Source organism: Ursus americanus, chromosome 2 (assembly GCF_024610735.1).
Source record: "Ursus americanus isolate L20-20 chromosome 2, mUrsAme1.1.p, whole genome shotgun sequence".
NCBI classification, from domain to species: Eukaryota; Metazoa; Chordata; class Mammalia; order Carnivora; family Ursidae; genus Ursus; species Ursus americanus.
In genome coordinates this window covers 92,570,305-92,597,341 of record NC_142128.1, presented here as the reverse complement: position 1 = coordinate 92,597,341, position 27,037 = coordinate 92,570,305, and the positions used below count along the sequence as shown (strand labels likewise).

Genomic DNA, 27,037 nt, shown 5'->3' with positions numbered 1-27,037 from the left:
GTTGGAGGATGAAAGAAGGGAGGAGTAGTTTAAATTAACTATTGCAGCTGTGATGGAAACCAAGATTGAAATTATAGTCCACAATAAGGGGTGTTTGTTTTGTTTCCTATGTGGATTTTAGTTAATCACATAATCCCTGGATTGTCCCTAAGGAGAAGAATGCCTGTGTGTTTCCAATTCATCACAGTTTTTATCCTGGTAAAATCTGATTGAAATGGCTATCAAGAACCAACACATTAAGGAAAGGGTGCACTTAGACTGATGGAAGAGGGTAAAGAACGTCAACAGCCTTGCAGAGGTATGGCAAGTTAGGGATGGGAAGAAGTTTGTACCCCAGTGATAGGTTCACCTCAGGTGTCTGTAAATCACTAATTTATAGAGTTATCTTCTCATTGGTTTCCCATTCCTTCCCATTCACTGCCAAATGGTTAATTACACTTGTGAAAATTACTACCTATAAAGAACCAAATTCTAATTTTATCTTAAATTGGATTTTGACAAAACTAAGCAGAAAACAAATTATAAGAAACCCTTTTGAGATACCTTCTTCCCAGTCCAAGCCCACCTTCCACTCCCATTTTTTTGAGATCTATTTCCCTAACTAACCCCTATGGCCCCTGGCCATCCCATCAGGTTTCCTTCTCCTTCTTGCAGCCACACTTGTACTTGCCAAAGCAGAACATCAGATCCAAGCTAAGCCAGGTAGGTTTCTCTCTCAAGAATTTGAACTGAGAGACAAAGAGCCTGAGAATTGAGAATTGAGCCATGATATCCAAGTGCTAAAAGAAAGGTCCACAGATGCCCATCAATGATATTCCTGAGCTGGCCTGAATCCCACCTTACCCATGGCTAGTAGCTAACTGTTTCTTAGCAGCGTCTATACACCCCATTGTCTTTTCAGTCAACTTCCCCTTTGCTTAAACTAGTTCAAGTTGGGGCTCCTGGGTGGCTCAGTCGTTAAGTGTCTGCCTTCGGTTCAGGGAGTGATCCTGGTGTTCTGGGATCGAGCCTCACATCGGGCTCCTCTGCTGGGAGCCTGCTTCTTCCTCTCCCACTCCCCCTGCTTGTGTTCCCTCCCTCACTGGCTGTCTCTATCTCTGTCAAATGAATAAATAAAATCTTGAAAAAAAAGACTTCTTTGCTTGAAATTAACAAAAGCTTTTGAGAGAGAGGGAGCATGAGTGGGGGAGGGGCAGAGGGAGAAGAAGATGCATCACTAAGCAGGGAGCCCGATGTGGGGCTCGATCCCAGGACCTGGGGATCATGACCTGAGCTGAAGGCAGACACCTAACCGACTGAACCACCCAGGCACCCCACAACCAAAGGTGTCTTAATTCAAGTAAGCTTGATATCAATTTCAAAAGAAAAAATTCAAAAGTTTCTGGCATGAAGAAAACATTAATATAGCAAAAAAGAAATCAACTATTGAAAGCTCAGTAGAACCTCATTATGATTGCTGTCTTTCTAGAAAAGAAGGAAAATGTTCTCATTATGGACAGATGCCTTATATATCTATGTACCTAGATCACAAAGTATGGTACAACCGGATTTGTGGTAAAGCAAACACCATTCTTTGTCACAGAGTTTTCCCGATTCTACAAATCTAACAGAGGTTTTAACAGGTTGATGAGAAAGTTATAAACCTTATAATTCATACAAGAGCCACTTAAAACCAATGCCACAAACTGGTATCTATGAGTCACATCTAATCCAAGGATGTACTTTGTTTGGCCTGCATGGTATTTTCAAAACTTTGAATTCATGCCAAATTTTTAAAATTTGGAAATTTCACATAAAAATTCAGATCTATGGCTTTTCTTTAAAAAAAAAAAATCTGACCACTACATTATTAAATCTAATGGTCAATTTTCAATCTTCATCTTATTTGATCTCAGGCTCATTTGACATAGTTGCTTACGTTCTCCTTTATGAAATCTTTTCTTCACTCAGCTTCTGAAACACCACTCTCTTCTAGTTTTCCTCCCACCTGATGGATTACTCCTCAATTCTTCTTTTTTCCCCAGTTTTATTGAGATGTAATTGACACACAGCACTGCTCAAGTTTAAGGTATACAGCATAATGACGCAACATACATATATTATGAAACAATTACCAAAAGTTTAGTTAACATCCATTACCTCACCCAGTTACCAAAAAAATTCTTTTTCTTGTGATCAGAACTTTTAGGATTTAATCTCTTTGCAACTTTCAAATATACCATGCAGCAGTGTCAAATATCTCATCATCATGTCGTACAGCACATTCCTAGCACTCATTTATCTTATAACTTGGAAGTTTGTACCTTTTGACCATCTTCCTTCAATCCCCCTTCCCCCTCTGCCTCTGGTAACCACAAATCTGATCTCTTTTTCTATTCTTTTCACTAATTCCTCCTCTTCTCCCCTCTAAATGTTGGATAGCCCAGGACTCAATCCTTGGATGTCCATAATGATTCCTTAAATTATGTCATCAAGTCTCTATGCGGACAACTCCAAAATCTCTATCTCCCATTTGGCCTCCCATTTGAATTCCAGTCACATATCCTACTGCCTACTCAGCATCTTCATTTGGCTGTTTAATGGCTTTCTCAAATTTAAGTCATTCAGAATTGAATGCTTGTGCCCTCCATATAAATCTTCTCTTCTCCATCTAAGTCAACAGAAACTCCATTCTATTTTCAGACTAAAATTCCAGAACTCATCCTCTCTCTCTAACACTCCTTGCATCACACCTATCAGCTCTACCTTCGAAATACATCAAGGCCACTTACCACTTGCTCTAATCAAAGTCACCATCCCCTCTTGCCTCCATTACAGTCATCATCTCCCTGGCTTGCCCTTGTCCCCTTACAGCCTATTCTGAACATAGCAGCAAGGTGGTAATTTTTAAATGTAAGTTAGATCATATCACTTCTTTGTTCAAAAACTTTCGTAAGTTCCCATTTAATTCAGAGTAAAAAAAAGCCAAAGTCCTGGCCTACAGAGTTGTACAAACTCAGGCTTTACGACTACTCCAACTTCGGCCCCTGCCATCATTGCTTCTGCCAAGGGGCTTTGGGGATGTTCCTTAAACAAACCGAGCACACTCCACACCAGCGCTTTGCACTTGCCTGGAATGCTCTTCTCCCAGATCATCTCCCTGGTATGCAACTGCTTGCAGATCTCTCTTCAAATGTCACCTTATTAGAGCAGTCTTCCCTAATGGCCCCATATAAAATAGCTTCCGAACTCTATTCCCTTTTCTCCCTTTTTCTCCATAGCATTGACAATCATCTAATAGACTATATGTTTGTGTGTTGGTGTGTTTATTGTCCAACTCTAGCCATATAATGTAAAATCCAAAGAAGGGACTTCATTTACTTTGTTCACAGGCATTATCCCCAAACCTGAAACAGTCTCCTACACAAAGAGGATATTCAATAAATATTTCTTGAAAGAGTCCAAATTCCAATAACAGCACTCAGCTGACTTTAGACAGACCATGAACTCTGGAATATACCACAGTTCTCACTGCTCCCTATAATACTATACAGAGCTTGTTTTACTTTTATATCATCTGCCTGGACTGTATAGTAATTTAAACTTGAGAACTTTGCTCTAAAAAAAGTATTTTCCGTAGGGTGTATCTAGAAGTCCAGAACTCTACAACATAAAATAAGATGAGATTGGTAATAATCAGGTCGCACAGATAGCTTATCCTAAGCAGATGAGCCATTGTGAAAAATCATCTTTGCCCTGTAGGCTCACAATGAAATCTACGCTTCTGGATCGTGCTGGGCCTCCATTTTGGCTTACCCTTTATTGGCCATCACAGGATTCTTGCTTGGAATATGCTTTTTGTTAGTCTTGTATTATGGAGTGGAAAATAATTATCATCAAACCTGAGCCAGAATAGAAGACAGACTCTTTACCTTGAAGAACTCAATGAGAACATCTTTATTTTCCAGCCAAACAATATTATGAAGATATTTGTCAGGAGTAGGCGGTGGGATTGCCATTGGAAAGTTATTTAGTGCTTTTATTTTTGCAAGGAATACCTGAAAACAAACAATTAAAATAATGGTGATCAGATCCTGTGATGGAAAAGGGACAGTAGGTAAAAATTAAGGAAATCTAACCAAAACTGTTATGTAAATTTATTTTTATTTTGATCCACAGTTTCTCTCACCTTACTTGAATTATCCTCTAACCTTTATTGGTCCTATTCTTCCCTTAACTCATTGAATTTATGAATTGATATGTTAACTCAATTTGAATTTATTATCTTAATAATTCAGTTAACACTGTAAGTCACTGTGTCTTAATTTCAAATCATCTAAACTTCACAGTTATCACGGTACAATTTAACGCCACATTTTCTTAAATCTTTTTCATATGTATGAGAAGCATATCTATGCTTTCTAAATTCTTCTTATTTTGAAGGATATGGTTCCAGCTTTGTGGGCTCTCAGAAACCTTCTCTGACTTCCCCCACCAGGTAAGAGATAATCACTTGTCTGCCTTATTCCCATGACATCCCCTATAGCTCTCCCTATGGAACTGATTACATTATAGTATTATTATTTTTACTTATCTGCCTTACCCTCCTATTATGTAACTTCTGTTGATTGGATGAATAAAGGACTAAACGAAAGAACAAGGAAGAGCCCATAGACTTTGGGGGCATTGTTGTATTAAGTATTCCAATCTCCTCAAGAGCCCATGGCACATAGTGGGTATTCAACATATATTTACTCAGTTAAATTGAATTAGCTATCTAACTCCTATGACTATCTCCCTATGACTTGGAGGATAATTATATCTCTTTGGCTGACAATTAGGCAATCAGTATGCATTCAGTAAGTAAATATTGAATGACTGATTTACCCATTACCTTTCTAAACAAACCTATAGGAAAAAAAAATATCTCTCTTCCTAAGGGCTGTTATTTATTTATTTTAATTAATGGGTATCAAGCATTCAATTCAATCTTATATAGCCTTCAAAGTGGTAAGTGAAAAAATAGAATAGAAAAAACAGTGTGTGTAGAGGCATAACTTAAAGAATACTGTAAAGTAGCCCTTTTCTTCTGTCTGTCAGACACTAAGGAGAAATCATATTACCCATTTAGTCCTTTGCCATGATTAAGTAGTCTAAAGAGATAGAGCCTTAAAGAGGAAAGCTGTCCTGTCCCACACCCACTTCCCTTTGGGGACCATGGAGAGGGGACTATGTCCTGGGAATGACCAGAAGCACAGTGCATGTGACACTTGTCTGGGAGCTGCCAGTGATAAGGAAAAACATGTGACACCCCAAAGCAGCTAATCAGTGGGCAACACAGACAGAACGTGGGACCAGAACTTCCATGTTTCTGCCTTATGCTAGGAAACAGATTCTTGCAAAAGATAGAAAGAACAATCATATTTGCACAAATACACAGTCTAGATGGTAGATGAGATAGAGTGATAGCATTAAATATTAACCATGTTTTCCTCTGTCTTATGTTCCTATTTTTTTTTTTGCAAACACATATATCATTTTTCAAAAGTCTGTTTATCAACTAACCATGATGGTGTCTTCCCTGCTCCTCTCCTCTCAGTACTGCCCCCTCCCTTGATCCCCACCAACACACACAAACGCATGCATACACGCACAAGCTGATCTCTCCCTACCATGTTAACATTATGTGATTCCCACCTCCCTTGCCACAGCTGCTAGGACTGGGCAGTGCACATTCTACCAGTAGATAGAGAAGCAGAAAAATGTAGTTGAGTTTGTAGAGGGAGCCAAAAGAAGATGGCGCAGAGGGCAACCCTGATAGGAAATGGAGAATCTGGGAAACTTTCTAGGTCTGTAGTCAAGTCCCTTCCTCAGGCCTGGCCACATGGTCTGGCTACTGTGGGTTCTGTAAGACACCATGTGTCTTTATAATAAATCCCCCAAGCCCATTTCTTGGCTAAGTCGAACTCAGGTTGGTTTCTTTTACTTGCAACCAAACAGTTTTGACATGGTAGGTACCAGGTAGCATTGGCGCTAGCTGCCACTGGCATTAATGAAGGCCCTAGGCAAATGGCAGAGTTAACACCTGCTGTAATCTCCCTCACTCATGACACTCTGCTCAAGTAACAATGCAGGCTTGGCTGTTTGTCCCATGGAATCAGCCACATGGAAACTTGCTTTATTACCTTATTCATCTCGATGCCCTCATGTTTATCAATAATGCCTCTTGACCAAAGGAAGGTGAGGTTTTTCAGAGCTTTAGCAATCACACTCCGGATTGCCTGCCTAGTCTTCAAAGCAATGACAACATCACGACCCTCATGCTCTATGAGTCCTGAAGCAAATAAAACTATCAGTAAGCAAACAGTGCGATAAGCTCAATAATAACTAATATTTGTGCAGTGGTTTATAATTTCCAAAGTGTTTACAAAATACCTGTCATTCCTGTTTCATACAGAACTTGGGAGGCTGGGAGGACAAGAGTTATTTTCAACTCCATTTTATGGATGAGAACATTGAAAACTGGCTTCCCCTACCAACTAGGAGAAAATGACTTTCTCTGCCTTATTCCTATGGTATGTCCTACATATCTCCATTATGGAACTTATTATATTGTGGTATTTTGATTTTTACTTATTTGTCTCACCCTAAATATCGTACAACTTTTGTTGGGTGAACGAATAAATGACTTAATGAAAGAGCCCCTGGACTTCAGCCGGTGGAGCTTTCTGAGATCAAATCACATATCTTGTCCTCTTTAATGAACAAGAAACGTCACGAACTGGACTGTGAGTCAAGACCAAAACTGCATCTCTTTCATCTTTGTACTCCTAACATGGAGCAAAATGCCTGATATCTGGACGGCACTCAAACTTTGTTTTTTTTAACTGGCTGGTAAAATGAAGGACAGTGTGATCAGGAACATAGGTCAGTGGAGCACTTGTCTCTTGATCTCGGGGTTGTGTGTTCGAGCCCCACGTTGGATGTGGAACCTACTTAAAATTTAAAATTTTTTTAAAAAAAGGAACTTAGGTTTCAATGTCAAGTACACCTGGGCTGGAGATCTAGCTCACCTCTTACCACCCACATAATTTCAGGCAAGTTAACCTTTCTAAACCTCAGCTTCATTATCTATGAGATGAAGATGATAATAGTATTTGCCTCATAGAGTCATCATAAGGATTAAATGAGATAATGCATACAAATCTGTTAACACAGTTCCTGACATAATTAACATTTGACAATCAGTTGTAGTAAACATTTGGGAACAGACAGTCCCTTCTACAGAATTGAATCAAGAGCACTCTATAATATTCCGTACTAATCTAAGAGCATAATATGAGACAGCAGCTCCTAGGCCCCTAATCTTTAAAAGCACAGAAATAAAAATCTTCCTATATGTAAAAGCAACCTGAGACAGAGCCAAAATTTCTGGCATATTGTCTCCAAATTCACAATTTCATTCATTCATTCAATTGATTTGGAAAGTATGATCCTTATAAATCCATAAGGGATCTTATAATGTGGTTATGAATACAAAGTGGTTTTACTTGATTTCTTTTATAATAAATTCCCTTTATGCCAGGCTCTCTCCCAGATACTTTTGCATACACGAGAGCCTGGCCTGCAGCCCCTTACAAGGAAGACAGACCCAAGAAGCTTTGAATAAAATCCTAGGACTCCTGCTGTGTGCTTCAACTCAAGCAGAGTGATCATAAATGCTCAAGAAATGACATCCCTTGTAGCCCCACATTCCTGAGTATCCTTGCAAGCAAAGTAAAACAAAACAAAAACACCCTTTGTCAAATGTAATCATCATGTGTCTTTTTCTTACAGCTTTAAGGAATCTGATCTTGCCACTTGAATACACTTTCTACCCTCCTAAATCTTTCCTCTATGTTCCTGTAGCAAGTACAAGCCTTCTCTAACTTGATGCAATTATCCATTGATATTCTTATACTCTCCACCGGGCTCTGCATTTTCGGCATACCTGGCCTATTGCCTGCATTCAATAAATGCTTGTTGAATGAATAAATGAGTAATTGAAGGAAAGTAGGAACTTGTCTTCCCTCGGTTAAATTATGGGATAATAAGGTGTGATTTCAGGAAATCAGATACTCCCAACTACCTACCTAGTTCTTTGACAGCATCTCGCTTGTTGGTTTCCAAAATTTCATATAATTTCTGTAAAAAGTTAAGAAAGGCATTAATTTGTTATTACACCAAGTGCATGTCTGGCTTTAAAATCTGAGAAAAAGAAGAAATCCCACTTAGTTTATGATGTGGGGGAGATGTTTAACTCGATTCTTCTCTCTGTGTCGATTCTGCTGCTTTCCCCGTGCTCCTACTCATATTACAATGAATAGTGTGCAGTCAGTAGCTTGCATAACTACTGGACCCAGCCTTTCTCAGAAAAGATTAGTGTGCATTCCGTTGTGCACCAAGGAGAATTCTCACAGACAGAGCTCTGTCAAGAGAGAGCCAAGTGAGCTGCTGTTTGGGCAGCCAGTCTATCAGGAGCATAAAAACAAGGAGAATAATTAGAAACAATGGTATTGATTAGTTCATGTTTCCTGGGGATAACTCCTGACATAAGTAAGAAATAGCTCTTCTCCAGGGCTAACCGTGGTTTAGGCTGCGTTCAATCACACAATGGGTATTGGTCAAATGCCCGCCATGTCCCAGGCACTGCTCTTTGTGGAGCTTATTCTCCAGCTTTAAATCTTTCTGGAGCTTGCACTGGGCCACACCAAAAGCCCTGGCAGCAAACAACCAACAGTTCCCTGGGATCGTCAGGTACAGATGACTGAAATCCTGTTCCCGAATAACACACAGCAGAGTGTTATTTACAAGGAAGAGTAATAAACACAGTGTTATTTTACTGGCTTGTTTTTTGTGTGTGTGGTTTTTTTTTTTTTAATATTTATCTATCCATTTTAGGGGCTCCTGGGTGGCTCAGTCGGTTAATTATCTGCTTTCAGCTTGGGTTATGATCTTGGGGCCCTGGAGTAGAGCCCCAGGTTGGGCTCCCTGCTCAGTGCTTCTCCCTCTCCCTCTGCCCCTCCCTGTGCTCATGCCCTCTCTTTCTCTCTCTCCCCCTCTGTTCCCCCTCTCGTGCCCTCTCCCTCTTGCTCTATCTCCAATAAATAAAGAAAAATCTTTTAAAAAAAAGATTTACCTATCCATTTTAGAGAGAAAGAGTGTGCATTCATGAGCAGGGTGGGGGGGGGATGGGGAGGGGAGAGGGAGAGAATCTCCAGCCGACTCCCTACTGAGCACAGAGCCCAACTCAGGGCTCCATCCCAGGACTTTGAGATCATGACCTGAACCAAAATCAAGAGTCTGATGCTTAATCAACTGAATCACCCAGGCACCCCTACTGGCTTGTTATTTAAAGTTTAAGTAGCTAAAGTTAAATTTTTGTTGTTGTTTTGGTCTAGAAAAATCACATGTAATAAATCCCTCATTTTGAATATAAGAATTAGATATACAATTTTTATTAAATCGTTTCTTCTCACTTGACAACACCGAATCAAAATTGGGGAGGTGCCAAATTAATGGCCTGCCCACGGCACCCACACGCCATAGTCCCTCCCTGCTTGCACAGTATATAGGCAGCTGCAAAGGCCCCCTCAAACCAAACTGCACCGGTAGCAACTCTGTAAAAATGCTATAGGATGACCTGCACGAGAGAGCAGAGGAACCAGCTCCTAGCCACAGATGGAACGTAATCACTAAAGCCTGGGCATACACGTGACTCCTCTAAGTGAGCTGCCACTGGTCAGCTGTTGAACCACGTCACTTTCAGAATAAACACAAGTTTGATATCTAAACACATCTCAGAAAAACATTTAAATCTTTTCCGAAGTCTCCTTTATAAATGCCAAAGGGGAATTCATTTCATCTCTTACACTTTGAGGAAAGCGCCCCCACATGTCGATGCCTTCTTCCAAACTCCTCAAAACACATTACCTCCCGCCACTGACTGCTGCTCTCTTCCCTCCTCTTCCAGTTCCTGAAATCTTTTCTCCTATGAATAGCTCTATCTTCTTTCTGTTGTAGATCCATCTAGACTTCCCGTACGTCTTTTGTCTCCTCTAATAGTCAAAGTAAATCAACAAGATAGAATTCTGTTGCACATTCGATCCAATAACCAATTCTTCCTTGATAAATCCAGAGAACAGTTCTCTAGCCTATCTATAAAGATGTCATGAAAGATGTTAGATGCCTTGCTAAAATTCAGCTACACTCTTCCTATAGTGGCCCCTGATTATAAAAGAAAATCTTAAAGATATTTAACTTTAATAAAACTTTAATAAAGATATTTAAAAATATCTTTTTACGTATTTTAGAAATTAAAATTAAGACATTAAGGTAGGTATCTTCACAGCCTCTTTCCCTCTCCTGGATTTAAATAAGGAAAGAGCCTCTCTTTCTTGGCTGAGGGCCTGAGGTAACTAACAGTCGTCATGAAAATTAGGCACAGCAAGCAGAACACATAACCCCCAACCCATTCCTGATTTTATGTATACAGACACAATTGTTAGATCTGGGGCTTTAGTAACCAGGATTTAAATTCATTGTCAGATTAAAAATCATGAGTCTCACTTGGGCTGAGAAAACACCCTTCAGCTATTGATACTGTGTTCACTTTGGACCCCTCATCTGCACATCTGAAAATATAACCAAAAGTCACCAAACATGGGGCAGGAAAAACAGGATGAAAGACAAGAACCAAATGTGACAAGTAGAAGAATGAACCTCAAGGAAGCAGAACTAACATAGGAAACAAAAGAAATTTTAACTAAGGAAATTCAAGGGAATATCACGTTTGTTTAAAAAAGAGGTGGGGAACCAGTTTCAATGAAAAGAAGCAATCACAATACTTGGAGATCAGAAAGTGTTCAATCAAAACAGAGAGAAAATTTAATAGATGGGCTGAGTAACAGAATGAACACACCTACAGACTGGATTCAGAACATGGAAAATCAGGCTGGGGGGTTCTCACTGCAAAGAGGAAAGACTTGGAAGTTAGGAGAAAACTTGAAACAAGGGCTAAATCCAGAAATTCAAGAATTTGTTTAAAAGGGTGCTGAAAGGAGAAAGCAGAAACCAAGGGGAGGGAATAATCAAAGAGGTGATGAAAGAAAGAGGGCAATCTTCTGATTATGAAAGCTCCAACAAGTGCTACGTGGGATAATTTTTTTTTAATTTTTTTGTTTTTTAAGTTATGTCTCCCACCCAAGACCCCAAGAAACAAGAGTCCCATGCTCTACCAACTGAGCCAGACACCCTGATAATTTTTTAAAGATTTATTTATTTATTTTAGACCTGTGTGCACTTGAGTGGGGGGAGGGGCAGAATAAGAGAATCCTCGAGCAGACTCCCCCATGAGTGCTGAGCGGGAGATGGGGCTCAACTTCACAATCCTGAGATCATGGCCTGAGCCAAAACCAAGAGTTGGACCCTTAACCAACTGAGCCACCCAGACGCCCCCAAATTTTTTTTAAATCACACCTAAGCATATTCTGGTAAAAATTTAGAACTCCAAGAAGGAAAATCCTATAAGCCTCTAAACAGAGAGAGAAAAAATTCACCTACAAAAGCACAAGTAAAATCAGACTTGTATCATCAAGGCTGAAGACAGATGGCAGTATCTTTAAGAAAATAGTTTTGGACAGTGAAAAGATCAATTATGAGAGCAAAATACAAAGATTTTTGCATGTGTAAGCCCATACATCACCTATGAAAACATTACTTATGCACATAGGCTAGCATGATAAAAAGGAAGGCAAAAAGGAGGCTCACATGGACTCCAGAAAGGGTGGCTGAGGAGCACAAGCTAAAGGAAGAGAGGAAGATAGTTTAAAAAATATTTTTTAATTAATCCATTTGACTGTTTCGTTTAGAAGAGTCTCTTTCAAGTAGTAGATGTTTAATTATATTGATCATATTTCCTTTGTTATGAGTTGAATCAAATGATAGTTTCTACAGCAATTAATATTTATATAATCATAACAAAGTAAAGGTTGTTTTTTGGTTTTTTATGTATGGAGTCATTTATTGAAAAGAATGAAGACATAGGGGCGCCTGGGTGGCTCAGTCGTTAAGCATCTGCCTTTGGCCCAGGGCGTGATCCCAGGGTCCTGGGATCGAGCCCCACATCAGGCTCCCTGCTCTGCTGGGAGCTGCTGGGAGCTGCTGGGAGCCTGCTTCTTCCTCTCCCACTCCCCCTGCTGGCTGTCTTTCCTCCCTCTCTCGCTGGCTGTCTTTCTCTCTCTGTCAAATAAATAAATAAAATCTTTAAAAAAAAAAGAATGAAGACATAACTATACTTACAGAATGAAATGTAAATGTTATAAAACTTTTCTCTGTAAAAATAATAGCTCCAAAAATTTAAGATGGAGGGAAAAAGAAAAGGCTAAAGCAATATTCTAATCTCTTTATACTTCATGGCAGAGAATAAATAAAGGCCGTTTAGAGATAATAAATCAAGAATAAAATACATGTGCACATTATTAAAATTATTATGGCAAACAGTAGAGGAATTAACACAAGAACATTTACTATGGGGATGCCTGCCTTCAGCTCAGATCACGATCCCAGGGTCCTGGGATTGAGTCCCACATCGGGCTCCTTGCTCAGTGGGTAGTCTGCTTCTGCCTCTGCCTGCTGCACTCACTCTTCTCTCTCTCTCTCTCTCTGACAAATAAATAAATAAAATCTTAAAAAAAAAAAAAAAGAATGGTTACTCTGGCGCTGTCTCTGGGAAGCAGTAGTGTGAAGGGCAGGCAGGGATAGTTTCACTTCTTGCATTTTATTACTTTCAAGTTGTAAAATTCTTCATGGTTATTCTTTTACCATCTTTTCTGTGTTGTCTCTCTCTCTCTCTCTCTCTCTCTCTCTCTCTCTCTATATATATATATATATATATATATATATATATATATATACAGCTACTGAACTACTGAACATTCTTTCTTTTTTTAAATAGGGTCCACATCCAATGTGGAGCCCAACACAGGCTTGAACTCATAACCCTGAGATCAAGACCTGAGCTGAGATCAAGAGTCAGACTCAGCTTAACCAACTGAGCTGCCCAGGTGCCCCACCACTGAATATTCTTAAGCAGAAAGTCACATACGAAACTCGAAACATTACTCTAGTAGCTTGCAGAGGGTCCTGGGTGGACAGCCTGGCACGAGGGAACTGAGTCAGGAAGTGATTCACTCCATCCTTATCTCCCACTTGGTACTTACCTCATGCTGCCTGGAAATAAGGGGGATCTTAAATGAGTAAATAAATAAATAAATACTACTACTACTCAGCCATTCTTCAGCACCAGCATTTTGAGTTTTCACTGTCAAATCTTTGTTCTCTTTCCCTCTTTCTTCCTCTCCACTTCAGACCTACCTTTTCTTTGAAGACTCATGTGAGCTCTGATTCCTGCATGAAGCCTTTTCCAACTTGCCCTAACCTTTAGAGAGTGTTACAAAGACAGACAAATCTCTAGTCTGCAACCAGAACACAAAAACAAAGGGTAGATTTTCTTCTGTGAAGATCATAAATGAATTTGATAAGATACCTGACATTTAAAGAGCAAAGACCGTCCTCTGCAGCACCTCTTATAACATAATAAATAATCGAATCCCCTTCGCTTGCTGCAATTCATCTGTTGGGTCAAATACACGTAGAAGCAGTCTTAAAAGATACGACTACACACAAGTGATTGTTTTCCCCATCTTGTCTCTCACCTGGTATATTGATTCTCTGCTGGAAATTTGTTTTATTAAAAATTTGGTATCCTCTTGACTTTTGACATACCCTTTCGTAATACTGTACATCAAGCGGAGGCGTTTTTTGATCTGCACATCCACAATATTTATCAGTAGTGGGATTATTATCTGGAACAATGAAGAGAAAAAAAGTCTGAAAATTTGATGAGGAAAAGCACCCTCAAAGGCAGGCATTCTCAGAGTGACATCTTGGGGAGCAGTGGCATTACCCAGAGACTTGTTAGAAATGCAAGTCCTCAGGCCCCCGTCCAGACCTGCTGAACCAGAAATTCTGGAGATGGGGCTCAGAAATCAGTGTCTTAACAAGTCCTCTGGGTGATTCTATGCACACTCAAGCTTGAGAGCCACTCTTTAAAGAAATGAAAGATCAATGACTAACTGGCTCTGTAGCTTTAAGGGGAAGTTCCCACCACTGCCTTTATCCCCCATTCTCCACACTCCCAGATTTCAGGAGACGAGAGGGGTGGTCCCCTAACCTGCATGATCGTCACCAACCAAATCAATCATCCCTCTGCCCCTCAGTTTCTTGACTTGCAAGATAGGAACATAGGATATTAAAGATACTTCTTAGCTCTAAATTTCTCAAATCATAAGCTGAAGCAAGAGAGTGTAGTGACTGAAGAGAATGGGATTTTAAGTATAAACCCTCTGAGGTTCAACTGCCAGCTCTCCTATTCATCAGCTCTATGACATTGAGCAAGTTACTTGTGACCTTGAGGACTCCATCTCCTCATCTGTAAAATGAGGGTAATAATACTTAAGTACCCGAAGTCCAAAGGATCAGCCCCTCACAACTGGTATAGTCAATCACAGAGACTAAATCAGGTTAGAATGCTGGGCAGATGGTGAGGAACCAGGTCACAGAGGAGGAAGGTGCCAAGAGCAAAATAACATCATAGCAAAGGAATTACAAGAGCAGAGAAAGAAGAGATTTTTAGCTGCTCTTATAGTTGGGTCACTTTGGCCAGAGGGACAGATAGTAAAGAGGATTTTTACAAACTGTTATTCCATGATGCACTGACACCCCCTGAGCTCTTCCTAAGAGGATCTAAAGTAAAAATCTCCAATATTCTTCCAAGCTCTCCAATACAGGTTTCTCTTGAAAGCCACACTGTACTGAGACTGGCTATTAGAGCATCTGACTTTATATAGTGGTAAAATCTACTTCACAGGGCTATTGCAATAATTTAATCAGATAATGTATGTAAAGTGCTCTGCACAGTTCCTGGAACATAGTAAGTGCTCAACAGAAAAAGTTAACCCTGATTATATTAATTTCTTAAGTATACTTGGAGATTTGCCAAAGTGTGCTGGACAGAAGTAGTAACTGGTTCACACTCTGAATAAAGTTGACTTCCACAATAACATGTCTTTAAATTTTTACTTCCCTCAGAGAGACATTTCACAAAGTATTACGTCTACAATAATTATTTTACCTTCATCTTCATCCGGTCTCTGTATAAAAACTGGTTACCTAAGGAAGCTTCTGCCTTCCATTTTAAGACTTAGCCTCGTCCTACACATCCTGATTTCTAGCATACTTTGTGATATGGTGGGGTTATACTTATGTAGACACCCGGCTCTAAGCTCATAAAGCAAAAATCACAAATAATAAAGATTACCCCTCAAAGCAGGGTTTGTGAATACAATTCTGTATAGTAACGCTTTTGAACACCAAAGCTTGGTATCATTTATATAGAATCAAGGAAGGAGCAGCCAATAAAGTCTACAAGTACAAGTCTGAGCTTTCAAACACTTCTGCCTTTAAGATGACTACTAGATTTCACGGAGACTGGGAATAGTTGGAGGAATCTAATAAAACCCTTTTGTCACCTTTTGTCACCAAGGTTTTCAGCTGTTGTTTTTTTTTTTTAATATTAATTCTTCATAACTTCAACACATACCAATAAACTTGTTTGACATAATAAGAATTAAACAACCCCAAAAATATGGAGTGGCAAATGAAATCATCTAAAGCTCCCAAGTTAAAAACTTACATAAGACAACTTCATTGGAAAGAAAGGAGGTTTAAGAGCTGAGACTGGAAATCTGAAAATCCACCTTCAGAATCAAAACCAGAGGCATGGAAAGAAGGAATAGCAGCTGTTACAGAGACGGAAAGCCACAGCAAAATTAAGTTCCATAGGCAGTATGCTACATAAAAGTAGCCTGGAGAGAAAATATTTTCATGCTTCTGCATAGTTAGGCCTTTATGAGCAAATTTTACTAAAACCTGGAGAACTTGTTTCTGGGTCATCATGCTTCAAATAGCACCAACATTTTCATTCTTTCACTCAACAAATATTTGATTAAGAACTCAGGGGCGCCTGGGTGGCACAGCGGTTAAGCGTCTGCCTTCGGCTCAGGGCGTGATCCCGGCGTTCTGGGATCGAGCCCCACATCAGGCTCCTCCGCTATGAGCCTGCTTCTTCCTCTCCCACTCCCCCTGCTTGTGTTCCCTCTCTCGCTGGCTGTCTCTATCTCTGTCGAATAAATAAATAAAATCTTTTAAAAATAAAAAAAGAACTTAACTATATGCGAGGCACCATTCTAGAGGCGTAAGTTACATCAGTGACCAATACAAAGATCCCTACCTCATGGAGAGTACATGCAACATACAGTACAAAGGTAATAAGTGCTGAGGAAAAATTAAACCTTAAGCAGGTAGAGGCGGGTCAGGAAGATGGGATGGGAAGCTGGTATGTGTGGGGGAACAGGTTGCTATTTCACACGGGGTGGTGAGGGAAGGCATCCTTTGTGAGAAGGTGAGAGGGTGACCAGGCAGACACCTGTAGAGACAGTACTCCAGAAAAAACAGCTTTTTCTCTTGTTTCCTTCAAAATAGTGAGGTTTCTTAACACATTTAACAAACAGTATAGAAAAAAAATCACCAATATTTAGAAGTGTGATGTTTTACCTTGATGAAAGGAATAAACCTAATTATTCTGAAATATCCTAGTATTACTGTAATCTGAATAAGAACGAAGTTGTCTGGTCTCAATTTGACAAAGTATATACAAAATATATCAATGATTCCGAGAAGCACGATAAGAAAGTCCAAAGTATTCCAATATTGATGAAAATATTTCCTTTTCAAAATTACTATCTATTTAGAAAACAAACAGAACATATGTTATTTCATAGCACCTGTACAATGAGGGGGGAGGGGAATGGCCCTCAAAATTAACAGTTCAATCCTCAACTACAAATAAGTTGTACTCCAAAAGTTGAGTTTTAAGTTATTCATTTGGAATTCCAAAAAAAATATTTTTAATCTCCATCAAAAGCATAATCTGATTCAAAATATATATAATCAATAATGAAGTTGAAATGCCAAAAACAAGCAGTTAAAAATAGCAGTAAACAGAGTCATTGCAACACTATTAATAATAAAGTATGAAAACAGTAATGCTGACAAGTCACCTTTGAAGCATTTATCCTAACGAGTAGTTCTCATCTTATGACAAGAACCTAGCAAACTGGGTTTATTCACTTATTTGCTTTACAGAGAATATTTGAGGGAAACAACCATTTGTATTTTCTATTTGTATTTCCATTTCTCTTGCATGTCATTGGGATTCTCTTCACTTTTAAGATACTTATCTTACCTGATATCCACGACCATGAGTATTATACTGATTTCATTATTAAACTCAGAAAATTCAAAAAAGATTACTAAAATTCCAGGATCCTATCAACTATTACAGCAAATGGCTTCTAGTATCAAATGATATCAATATGACAAAAATAGATTCAAAGATATCTGAATTGTTCTCTTCATTGGATACATTTTATTTTAAACAGTACCTTTAGTGCTGATCGAAATATGAATAAAAATACAAAATAGTTGTTTACTGATATAAGTGCTGACACATTTAACTCTCTTACGATTGGCCATAGATGCATTATCATAGGATAAATGTACATTACTGTTATAACATGTCCTGCATATTCAAATTCTTCCGAAAATGCAATGTGATATACAAAAAGCAGAAATTTATTATTCCTGGGAAAAAAAGGGATCAATAAAATGTTACATCATTTAAAAAATATAACAATTGAGATCTAAAGTTCAACATTTGCTTTAATGAATCATCAACATTAATTTGAAGAAGAGTATAAAAATATAAAATAAATAGGCAGAAACCTAAAGCATACTTTCTGTACACAATAATCATCATAGAGAAAGACAAAAATGTAGCTTTTATTAATCTATATCAGGATGGGGAGTGTTTTTTAAAATCAAGGCTAAAAGTATATAGGAAACAAGGCAAAGATTCATTCATCAAAAGCAAGAAACAAATAATTATAGAAAAAAACATCAGCATCACTTAAAAGTAAGAACAGGAAAAAATATTCTATTCAGTAATTACCATGACTTTTTTTTTTAAATTTTCCAATCCATCCTAAGTAGAGCCTAGCAAAAAGTGGTTATCTAGATATATGTTAAGACCCTAGGGTTTTAATTCCTTATATTTCTCTTTAAACTTAATACAGGGGAAAAAGTTAAAAAATTATCACGATTTGTTATGAAAGGTATGTCAACACCCACTTAAAATTTAGTAGCATGAATTTTTCTGGTATTTCTCATTTTTATGTCTTTCGTTAATGGAAAAACCTTGTCTTCTAAAAAGTATATAAGTTCACAACTTATAATAAAGTGAAGAGTTTACACAAGTTATGTAAGTATGTATCTTATGATACTTTGGAAAATTGGTTACAGTTATGAGTAAGGCCATGTTGTGTTTTTCCTAGTTACGGACATCAACAGAACCGCCCCATGGCACAGATGAAATTGAGAGGAAAATATAGGCCATGAGTTTGATATTTCTCTCTCCTGCTCAATGTTATACCCAGAAGAATATGAAAGCAGTCCCATTTGAAATATGACCCTAACACATGGCAATTACCACTTAAAAGAGTCCAAATATGACTACTTCTTCCTACCCACTCTCTAATAGAGGTATCAACAAAGTTGCTAAAACAGAAGGGAGAAAGAGAAGCAAGTGCTCTGCTCCTTCACCACTCAATCAATAAGAGTTGACCATAATATTAGTTAATTTTTTTAATAAGGAAAATCAGTGTAATCAATGCTGATAATGTGGAAAAAGTCATATTTCTAGGTATATTGCTATTAAAGGTTTACAAAACTTACCCATACAGAATAAGAGATGCCTTATCTTTATGATATTCCAAGAAAGCTAACATGTTTTTAAACTTCATAAGCCAACTTCTAGCTCTTACATAAGTTGAAACATCATAAATACTCATGAATCTGACAGAGAAAAATATACATATATGTTAAAGTAAAAATCGAGTGCTATACTTTTGGGTTATATAAGAAGGGAAAGTTTATTAAAAGGGTTTATTAAAAATGCTGTGTCCTATTAAAAATGCTCTGTACCCATCCACCCACCCACCCATGGTCAGGTACAGGAAACCCCTGCTGCTTCTGTTCTTGGAACCATTCTTGACTTGAGATAGAGCATAATTAAAGCTTCTCCAGACCAATTCTTTGGAGTTCAGAACCAAGCTCCCCTTTGTCAGGCCTTGCCTAGCTCCAGCCTCTCCAAGGCCCTGAAAGCCCTACTCTTCCCAAACTTTAGGAACTGATGTTAGATCTCCCAGATAGATCACCAGACTGCTGAAATGTTAACTATCACCTGGAAGGATTTCCTATCATTGTTGCCCCCACGAGCTTTGTCTTGGATCATCCATTAAAGAATGCTTGCCAGGACTATGACCAGATATAGACATAGCTCCAAGATACGTGAACTTTTCCCATCAAATTTAATTGCATCTCCCAGGTCCATCGGTTGGGCCAGTTCCTTCAAGGCTTTGTCCACCTGACTAATGGCAGGCTCCAGGTTTCCCTACCTACCCTATCCAGCAACTTAGCAAATATGATACAAAGAAAAGATAAATATTATATGAAATTACATAGCTTCTCTTTCATGACTCCCCTAGTCTCTTATCTAATTCCACTGTAGTCAGATCTTCCTCCAGAATCTCCTAATGACACCAAAATTATGAACTTTCAGGGGAAAAGATGTAAACAAGTAAAATAAGAAGTAGATGGACGATGGATGGATGGACAGATAGATGAAGATAGGTGAGATAAAAAGATTCATCAATCTGGACATTTAACTCTCAGTTTGATTTTTTCCCCCATATACCCATTTGATTTTAGAAATAACAAATTAAGAAGTATTATACTTACTTTCCTTGGATGGGGCAATAGCTTTTGGTTGCACCAATTAATATCCGGGCTGCCTCTACACTGAGGATTCCATCATTACACTGCTTTTCAAAGCTACTCTAAACATACAATTTTAAATAAACATTATAAAGGACCAAATATAATATAATAATATAATATAATATAATATAATATAATATAATATAACATAATATATTCTGTCTTACCTTTACATAGTCCTCACTATTATTATTGAATTCATTATAGGAAAATATACTTTTACCAGAAAAATCCTGTAGCAGCAAAAAAGTTTCATTCAATTTAAATATTTACTGAATATTCATTTTTTGCAAAGTACCATCCTGGATGCAATAAAAGATACCAAGTTTCCTAGCTTCAGAAACTCAAAATCTCTACAAGTCAAAGAGTTTTCTTCAGTAATATAAATAGCATCATAGAATCATCTTTCTGCAGCAGGATAGTGCAAAGTATTAATTCAAAGGTTAACTAATCATCTCAACCTCTTAAAGAACTACCAAGAGAGAAAAGTAAATTGTGTTCCTTTTTTCCCCTTTTTGCCAGGTTTATTGTGATATAATTGGCATATAACATTGTGTAAGTTTAAGGTGTACAGTGTGATGATTTGATGCACTCATATACATTGCAAAATGGTTACCATGATAAGATTAGTTAACACACCCATTACCTCACATAATTACAACTTTTTTGTGTGTAATTTAAGATACAGTCTCTTAGCAACTTTCAAGTGTATAATACAGAATTGTTACAGTCACCATGCTGTATATTAGAGCCCCAGAACGAATTCATCTTATAACTGAAAGTTTGTACACTTTGATTAACATCTCCTCCATTTCCCCTCCCTCCTAACCCCGGAAACCACCATTTCACTCTGTTCGTATGAGTTTGGCTTTTTCTTTAGATCCCACACATAAGTGAAATCATACAATATTTGTCTTTCTCTGTCTGACTTATTTTACTGAGCATAATGCCCTCAAATCACAAATGGCTGCTCTGTGGTTGAATAATATTCCATTAGATAGATGATTGATAGATAGATAACATTTTCTTTACTCATCCATCAGTGGACACTTAGCTTGTTTTCATTTCTTGGCTATTGTGAATAATGCTGAAACATGGGAGTACAGAGATCTCTTTGAGATCCTATTATCATTTCCTTCTGATGTAGACCAAGAAGTGGGGTTGCTAGAATATATGATAGTTCTAGCTTTAATTTTTTGAGGAATCTTTATATCATTTTCTGTAGGGATTGTACCAATTTATATTCCCACCAACAGTGCACAAGAGTTCCCTTTTCTCCACATCTTAGCCAACATGTATCTCTTGTTTTTTGGGAGACAGTCAGTCTAACAGATGTGATGTGATATCTTATTATACTTTTTTTCAAGTTTTTATTTTAGTCACCCAGCAGTCATCACAAGTGCATTCCTTAATCCCCATCACCTATTACATTCTTCCCCAACCACCTCCCCTCGGTTTGTTCTCTATAGTTTTGTTTCTTGGTTTGTCTCTATGTCTCTCTATTTTCCCTTAACTTGTTTTGTTTCTTAAATTCCATGTATGAGTGAAATTATATGGTATTTGTCTTTCTCTGACTCACTTCACTTAGCATTATACTCTCCAGCTCCATCCATGTTGTTGCAAAGTTGTACCACTTCTTTATCTATTCATCAATCAATGGACACTTGGGCTGCTTCCATATTTTGGCTATTATAAATAACATTACTATAAACATACGGGTGCCTGTATCCCTTTAAATTAGGGGTTTTGTATTCTTTGGGTAAATACCCAGTAGCGTGATTCCTGGATCAGAGGGTTGTTCTGTTTTTACATTTTGAGGAACCTCCATACTGTTTTCCACAATGGCCACATCAGTTTGCATGGCCACCAACAGTGCAAGAGTGTTCCCCTTTCTCCACATCCTCACCAACACCTGTTGTTGCCTGTGTTGTTGATTTTAGCCACTCTGACAGGTGTGAGGTGATGTCTCTCTGTAGTTTTGATTTGCGTTTCCCTGATGATCAGCGATGATGAGCATCTTTTCATGTGTCTGTTGGCCATCTGTATATCTTGCTTGGAGAGGTGTTTCGTGTCTTCTGTCCCATTTTTAATTGGATTATTTGTTTTTTGGTGTTGAGTTTTATAAGTTCTTTATATATCTTGCATATTAACCCTTTATCAGATATGTCATTTGCAATATATCTTCTTCCATTCCGTAGGTTGTCATTATAGTTTTGATTAGCATTTCCCTGATGATTAGTTGAGTATCTCTACATGTGGTTGACCATTTGTATGTCTTCTTTGGAAAAATGTCTATTCAGGCCTCTGCCTATTTTTAATCAGATTATTTGGGGTTTTTTTCTATTGACTTTTATGAGTTTCTTATATTTTTTGGATATTATCCTCTTATCTGACGTATGGTTTGCAAATAATTTCTCCCATTCTATAGGTTGCCTTGTCATTTTGTTGATAGTTTATTTTACTGTCCAGAAGCTGTTTTAGCTGCAGTTGCTTCTGTTGCATGTGTCTTGGGTAATATATTAAAAAGTTCATTAAGACCAATGTCAAGGAGCTTTTTCTTTATGTTTTCCTCTAAGTTTTATGTTTCAGGGTTTTTAAAAAAGATTTTATTTATTTATTAGTCAGAGAAAGAGAGAGCACAAGCAGGGGGAGCTGCAGGCAGAGGGAGAAGCAGGCTCCCCACTGAGCGAGGAGCCCAATGCGGGACCCAATCCCAGGACCCCGGGATCGTGACCTGAGCCAAACGCAGATGCTTAACCAACTGAGGCACCCAGGCATCCCTGGTTTCAGTCTTATATCTAAATCTTCAATCCATTTTGAGTTAATTTTGTGAGTGGTATAAAATAGAGGCCCAATTTCATTCTTTTGCATGTGAATACCCAGTTTCCCACAATTTATTGAAAACGCTAACTTTTCCTCATTGGTATTTTCACTCTCTTGTCAAATATTAGTTGACCATACATGCACGGGTTTATTTTTGGGGTCTCAATTCTGTTTTGTTGGTCTATGTGTCTGTTTTTATGCCAGTACTATAATGTTTTGGTTACTATAGCTTTGTAGTATAGTTTGAAATTGGGAAGTGTGATGCCTCCAGCTTTGTTCTTTCTCAAAATTGCTTTGGCTATTCACGTTCTTTTGTGGTTTCATACACATTTTTTGGATTGTTTATTCCATTTTTGTGAAAATGGCCATTGGTATTTTGATAGAGATTTCATTGAATATATAATGGCTTTAGGTAATATGGGCATTGTAACAATATTAATGTTTCTGATCCATAAACATATCTTTCCACTTATTTGTGTCTTTTTCAATAACTTTCATCAGTGTCTTCAGAAATATAGATATTTCACCTCCTTGGTTAAATTTATTTCAAAGTATTTTATTGGTTTTGATGCTATTGTAAATGAGATTATTTTCTTTAATTCTATATCATAGAATTCATTGTTAATGTATTTAAATACAACTGATATTTGTGTGTTGATTTTGCGTTCTGCAACTTTACTGAATTCATTTATTAGTTTTAACAGTTTTTGGTGGACTCCTTAGGGTTGATTTTTTTTTTCAAGATTTTATTCATTATTTGAAAGAGAGAGAGTGAGAGAGTATGAGTGGGCTGGGAAGGGGGGGCAAAAGGAGAGGGAGAAGCAGACTCCCTACTGAACAGGGAGCCTGATGCGGGGCTCCAACACAGGACACTGGGATCCTGGCCTGAGCCAAAGGCAGCCGTTCAACCAACTGAGCCATCCAGGCGCCCCTCCTTAGGGTTTTCTATATAGAAGATTATGTCATCTGCAAATAGAGACAGTTTTATTCCCTCCTTTCTGATTTGGATGCCTTTTATTTCTTTTCTTTTTTTGTCTGACTGCTCTGACTAGGACTTCTAGTACTATGTTGAATAGGAGTGGTAAGAGTGGGCATCCTTGTCTTGTTCTTCATCTTGGAAGAAACCTTTCAACTTCTCACCATTGAGTATGATGTTAGCTGTGGATTTGTTGCATATGGCCTTCATTATACTGAGGTATGTTTCTTCTATACACAATTTGCTGAGAGTTTTTATCATGAAAGGTGTAGAATTTTGTCAAATGCTTTTTCTGCATCTATTGAGAAAATCATACTATTTTTATCCTTCATTCTACCAATGTGGTGTTTGATTTGTGGATATTGAACCATCCTTGCATCCCAGGGATAAATCCCATTTTATCATGGCGCATGATCCTTTTAATGTGCTGTTGAATTTCATTTGCTAGTATTGTGTTGAGAATGTTTGCATCCGTATTTTTCAAGGGTATTGACTTGTATTTATCTTTTCTTGTAGTGTCCTTATCTGGCTTTTGGGTATCAGGATAAGTTTAACCCCATAAAATGAGTTTGGGAGTGTTCCCTTCTTTCAATTTTTTGAAAGACTTAGAGAAGGATTGGCATTAATTTCTTCTTTAAAACATTTGGTAGAGGGTGCCTGGGTGGCTCAGTTGGTTAAGTGTCTGACTCTTGATTTCAACTTAGGTCATGATCTCAGGGTCATGAAATTGAGCCCCACGTCAGGCTCCATGCTCAGTAGGGAATCTGCTTGAGATTCTCTCCCTCTCCTGCCCTTCCCCTGCTCACTCTCTCTCCCTCTCTCTCTCTCAAATAAATAAATAAAAATCTTTTTAAGAAATGTTTGTTCGAGCTCACCAGTGAAAACATCTGGTCCTGTGCTTTTCTTTGTTGGGACGTTTTTAATTTTTATTATTATTTAAATTTGAATTAGTTAACATACAGTGTAGTATTAGTTTCAGGAGTAGAATTTAATGTTTCATCAGTTGCATACAACACCTAGTGCTCATCCCAACAAATGTCCTCCTTAATGTCCATCACCCATTTATCCCATCCCCCCACCCACCTCCTCTCCAGCAACCCTGTTTGTTCTCTATAGTTAAGAGTCTATAATGGTTGCCTCTTTCTCTGTTTTTATCTTATTTTTCCTTCTTTTCCCCTATGTTCATCTGTTTGATTTCTTAAACTCCACATATGAGTGAAATCATATGATATTTGTCTTTCCCTGACTATTTTGCTTAGCATAATACATGTCACTGCAAATGGCAAATTTCATTCTTTTTGATAGCTGAGTAATATTCTATTGTATATATATACCGCATCTTCTTTATCCATTCATCAGTTGATGGATATTTGGGCTCTTTCTATAATTTGGCTATTGTGGACATTGCTGCTGTAAACATTGGGGTGCACTTTCCCCTTCAAATCAGCATTTTTGTATCCTTTGGATAAATACTTAGTAGTACAATTACTACATCTAGAGTAGTTCTATTTTTAAATTTTTGAGGAACCACCACACTGTTTTCCAGGGTGGTTGCACCAGCTTGCATTCCCACCAACAGTGTAAGAGGGTTCCCCTTTCTCTGCATCCTTGCCAACATCTGTTATTTCCTAAGTTGTTAATTTTAACCATTCTGACAGGTATGTGGTAGTATCTCACTGTGGTTTTGATTTATATTCCCCTGATGATGAGTGATGTTGAGCATTTTTCATATGTCTGTTAGCCATCTGAACATATTCTTTAGAAAGATATCTGTTCATATCTTCTGCCCATTTCTTAACTGGATTATTTATTTTGGGGGTGTTGATGAGTTCTTTATATATTTTGGATACTAACCCATTATCAGATATGTCATTTGCAAATATCTCCTCCCATTCTGTCGGTTGCCTTTAGTTTTGTTGATTATTTCCTTCACTGTGCAGAAAATTTTATCTTGATGAGGGCCCAATAGTTCATTTTTGCTTTTGTTTCCCTTGCCTCTGGTGATGTGTCTAGTAAGAAGTTGCTACGGCCAAAGTCAAGGAGGTTTCTTCCTATGTTCTCCTTTAGGATTTTGATAGTTTCCTGTCTCACATTTAGGTCTTTCATCCGTTTTGAAGTTATTTTTGTGTTGTGTGTAAGAAAGTGGTCCAGTTTCATTCTTTTGCATGTTGATGTCCAGTTTTCCCAAAACCATTTGTTGAAGAGATTTTCTTTTTTCCATTGGATATTCTTTCCTGCTTTGTCAAAGATTGGCTGACCATATAGTTGTGGGTCCATTTCCAAGTTCTCTATTCTGTTCCATTGATCTATGTGTCTCTTTTGTGCCAGTACCATACTGTCTTGATGATACATCTTTGTAATACTGCTTGAAGTCTAGGATTGTGATGCCTTCCACTTTGCTTTTCTTTTTCAACATTATTTTGGCTATTTGGGGTCTTTTGTAGTTCCATACAAATTTTAGGATTGTTTGTTCTCATTCTGTGAAAAATTCTAGTGTTACTTTTTTTAAAGATTTTATTTATTTATTTGACAGAGAGAGACACAGCAAGAGAGGGAACACAAGCAGGGGGAGTGGGAGAAGGAGAAGCAGGCTTCCCGCTGAGCAGAGAGCCCAATGTGGGCTCGATCCCAGAACCCTGGGATCATGACCTGAGCCAAGGGTAGATGCTTAATGACTGAACCACCCAGGCACCCTGGTAGTGTTATTTTGATTGGGATTGCAATGAATGTGTAGATTGCTTTGGGCATAGGCATTTTAACAATATTCTTCTAACCCATAAGCATGGAATGCTTTTCCATTTCTTTGTGTCTTCCTCAATGTCTTTCATAAGTTTTCTATAGTTTTCAAAGTACACATCTTTTCCCTCTTTAGCTGGGTTTATCCTAGGTATCTTATGGTTTTGGTGCAATTGTAAATGGGACTGATTTATTGATTTCTCTTTCTGCTACTTCATTATTCGTGTATAGAAATACAACAGATTTCTGTATGTTGATTTTATATCCTGTGACTTTGCTGAATTCTTGCATCAGTTCTAGCAATTTTTTTTGGTGGAGTCTTTCACATTTTCTACATAGAGTATAATGTTTTGTGCAAAGAGTGAAAGTTTGACTTCTTCCTTGTGAATTTGGATGCCTTTTATCTCTTTTTGTTGTCTGATTGCTGAGGCTAAGGCTTCCAATTCTATGTTGAACAACAGTGGTGAG

The 27,037-nt window shown here is 38.0% G+C and overlaps 1 protein-coding gene across 1 annotated transcript in view; it reads right to left on the bottom strand.

Annotated features, from left to right (window-relative positions):
- SLC9C2 (solute carrier family 9 member C2 (putative)) overlaps nt 1–27,037 on the bottom strand; it is a 104,059-nt gene that overhangs the window by 24,833 nt on the left and 52,189 nt on the right. The window contains exons 13-20 of the mRNA XM_045811414.2: nt 19,996–20,093; nt 18,931–19,050; nt 17,583–17,781; nt 16,693–16,881; nt 13,734–13,883; nt 8,112–8,163; nt 6,165–6,313; nt 3,912–4,037 (exon numbers count right to left, since the gene is read on the bottom strand). Of these exons, the coding sequence (XP_045667370.2) occupies nt 3,912–4,037; nt 6,165–6,313; nt 8,112–8,163; nt 13,734–13,883; nt 16,693–16,881; nt 17,583–17,781; nt 18,931–19,050; nt 19,996–20,093 (1,083 nt within the window). The remainder of the gene's footprint in view (nt 1–3,911; nt 4,038–6,164; nt 6,314–8,111; nt 8,164–13,733; nt 13,884–16,692; nt 16,882–17,582; nt 17,782–18,930; nt 19,051–19,995; nt 20,094–27,037) is intronic.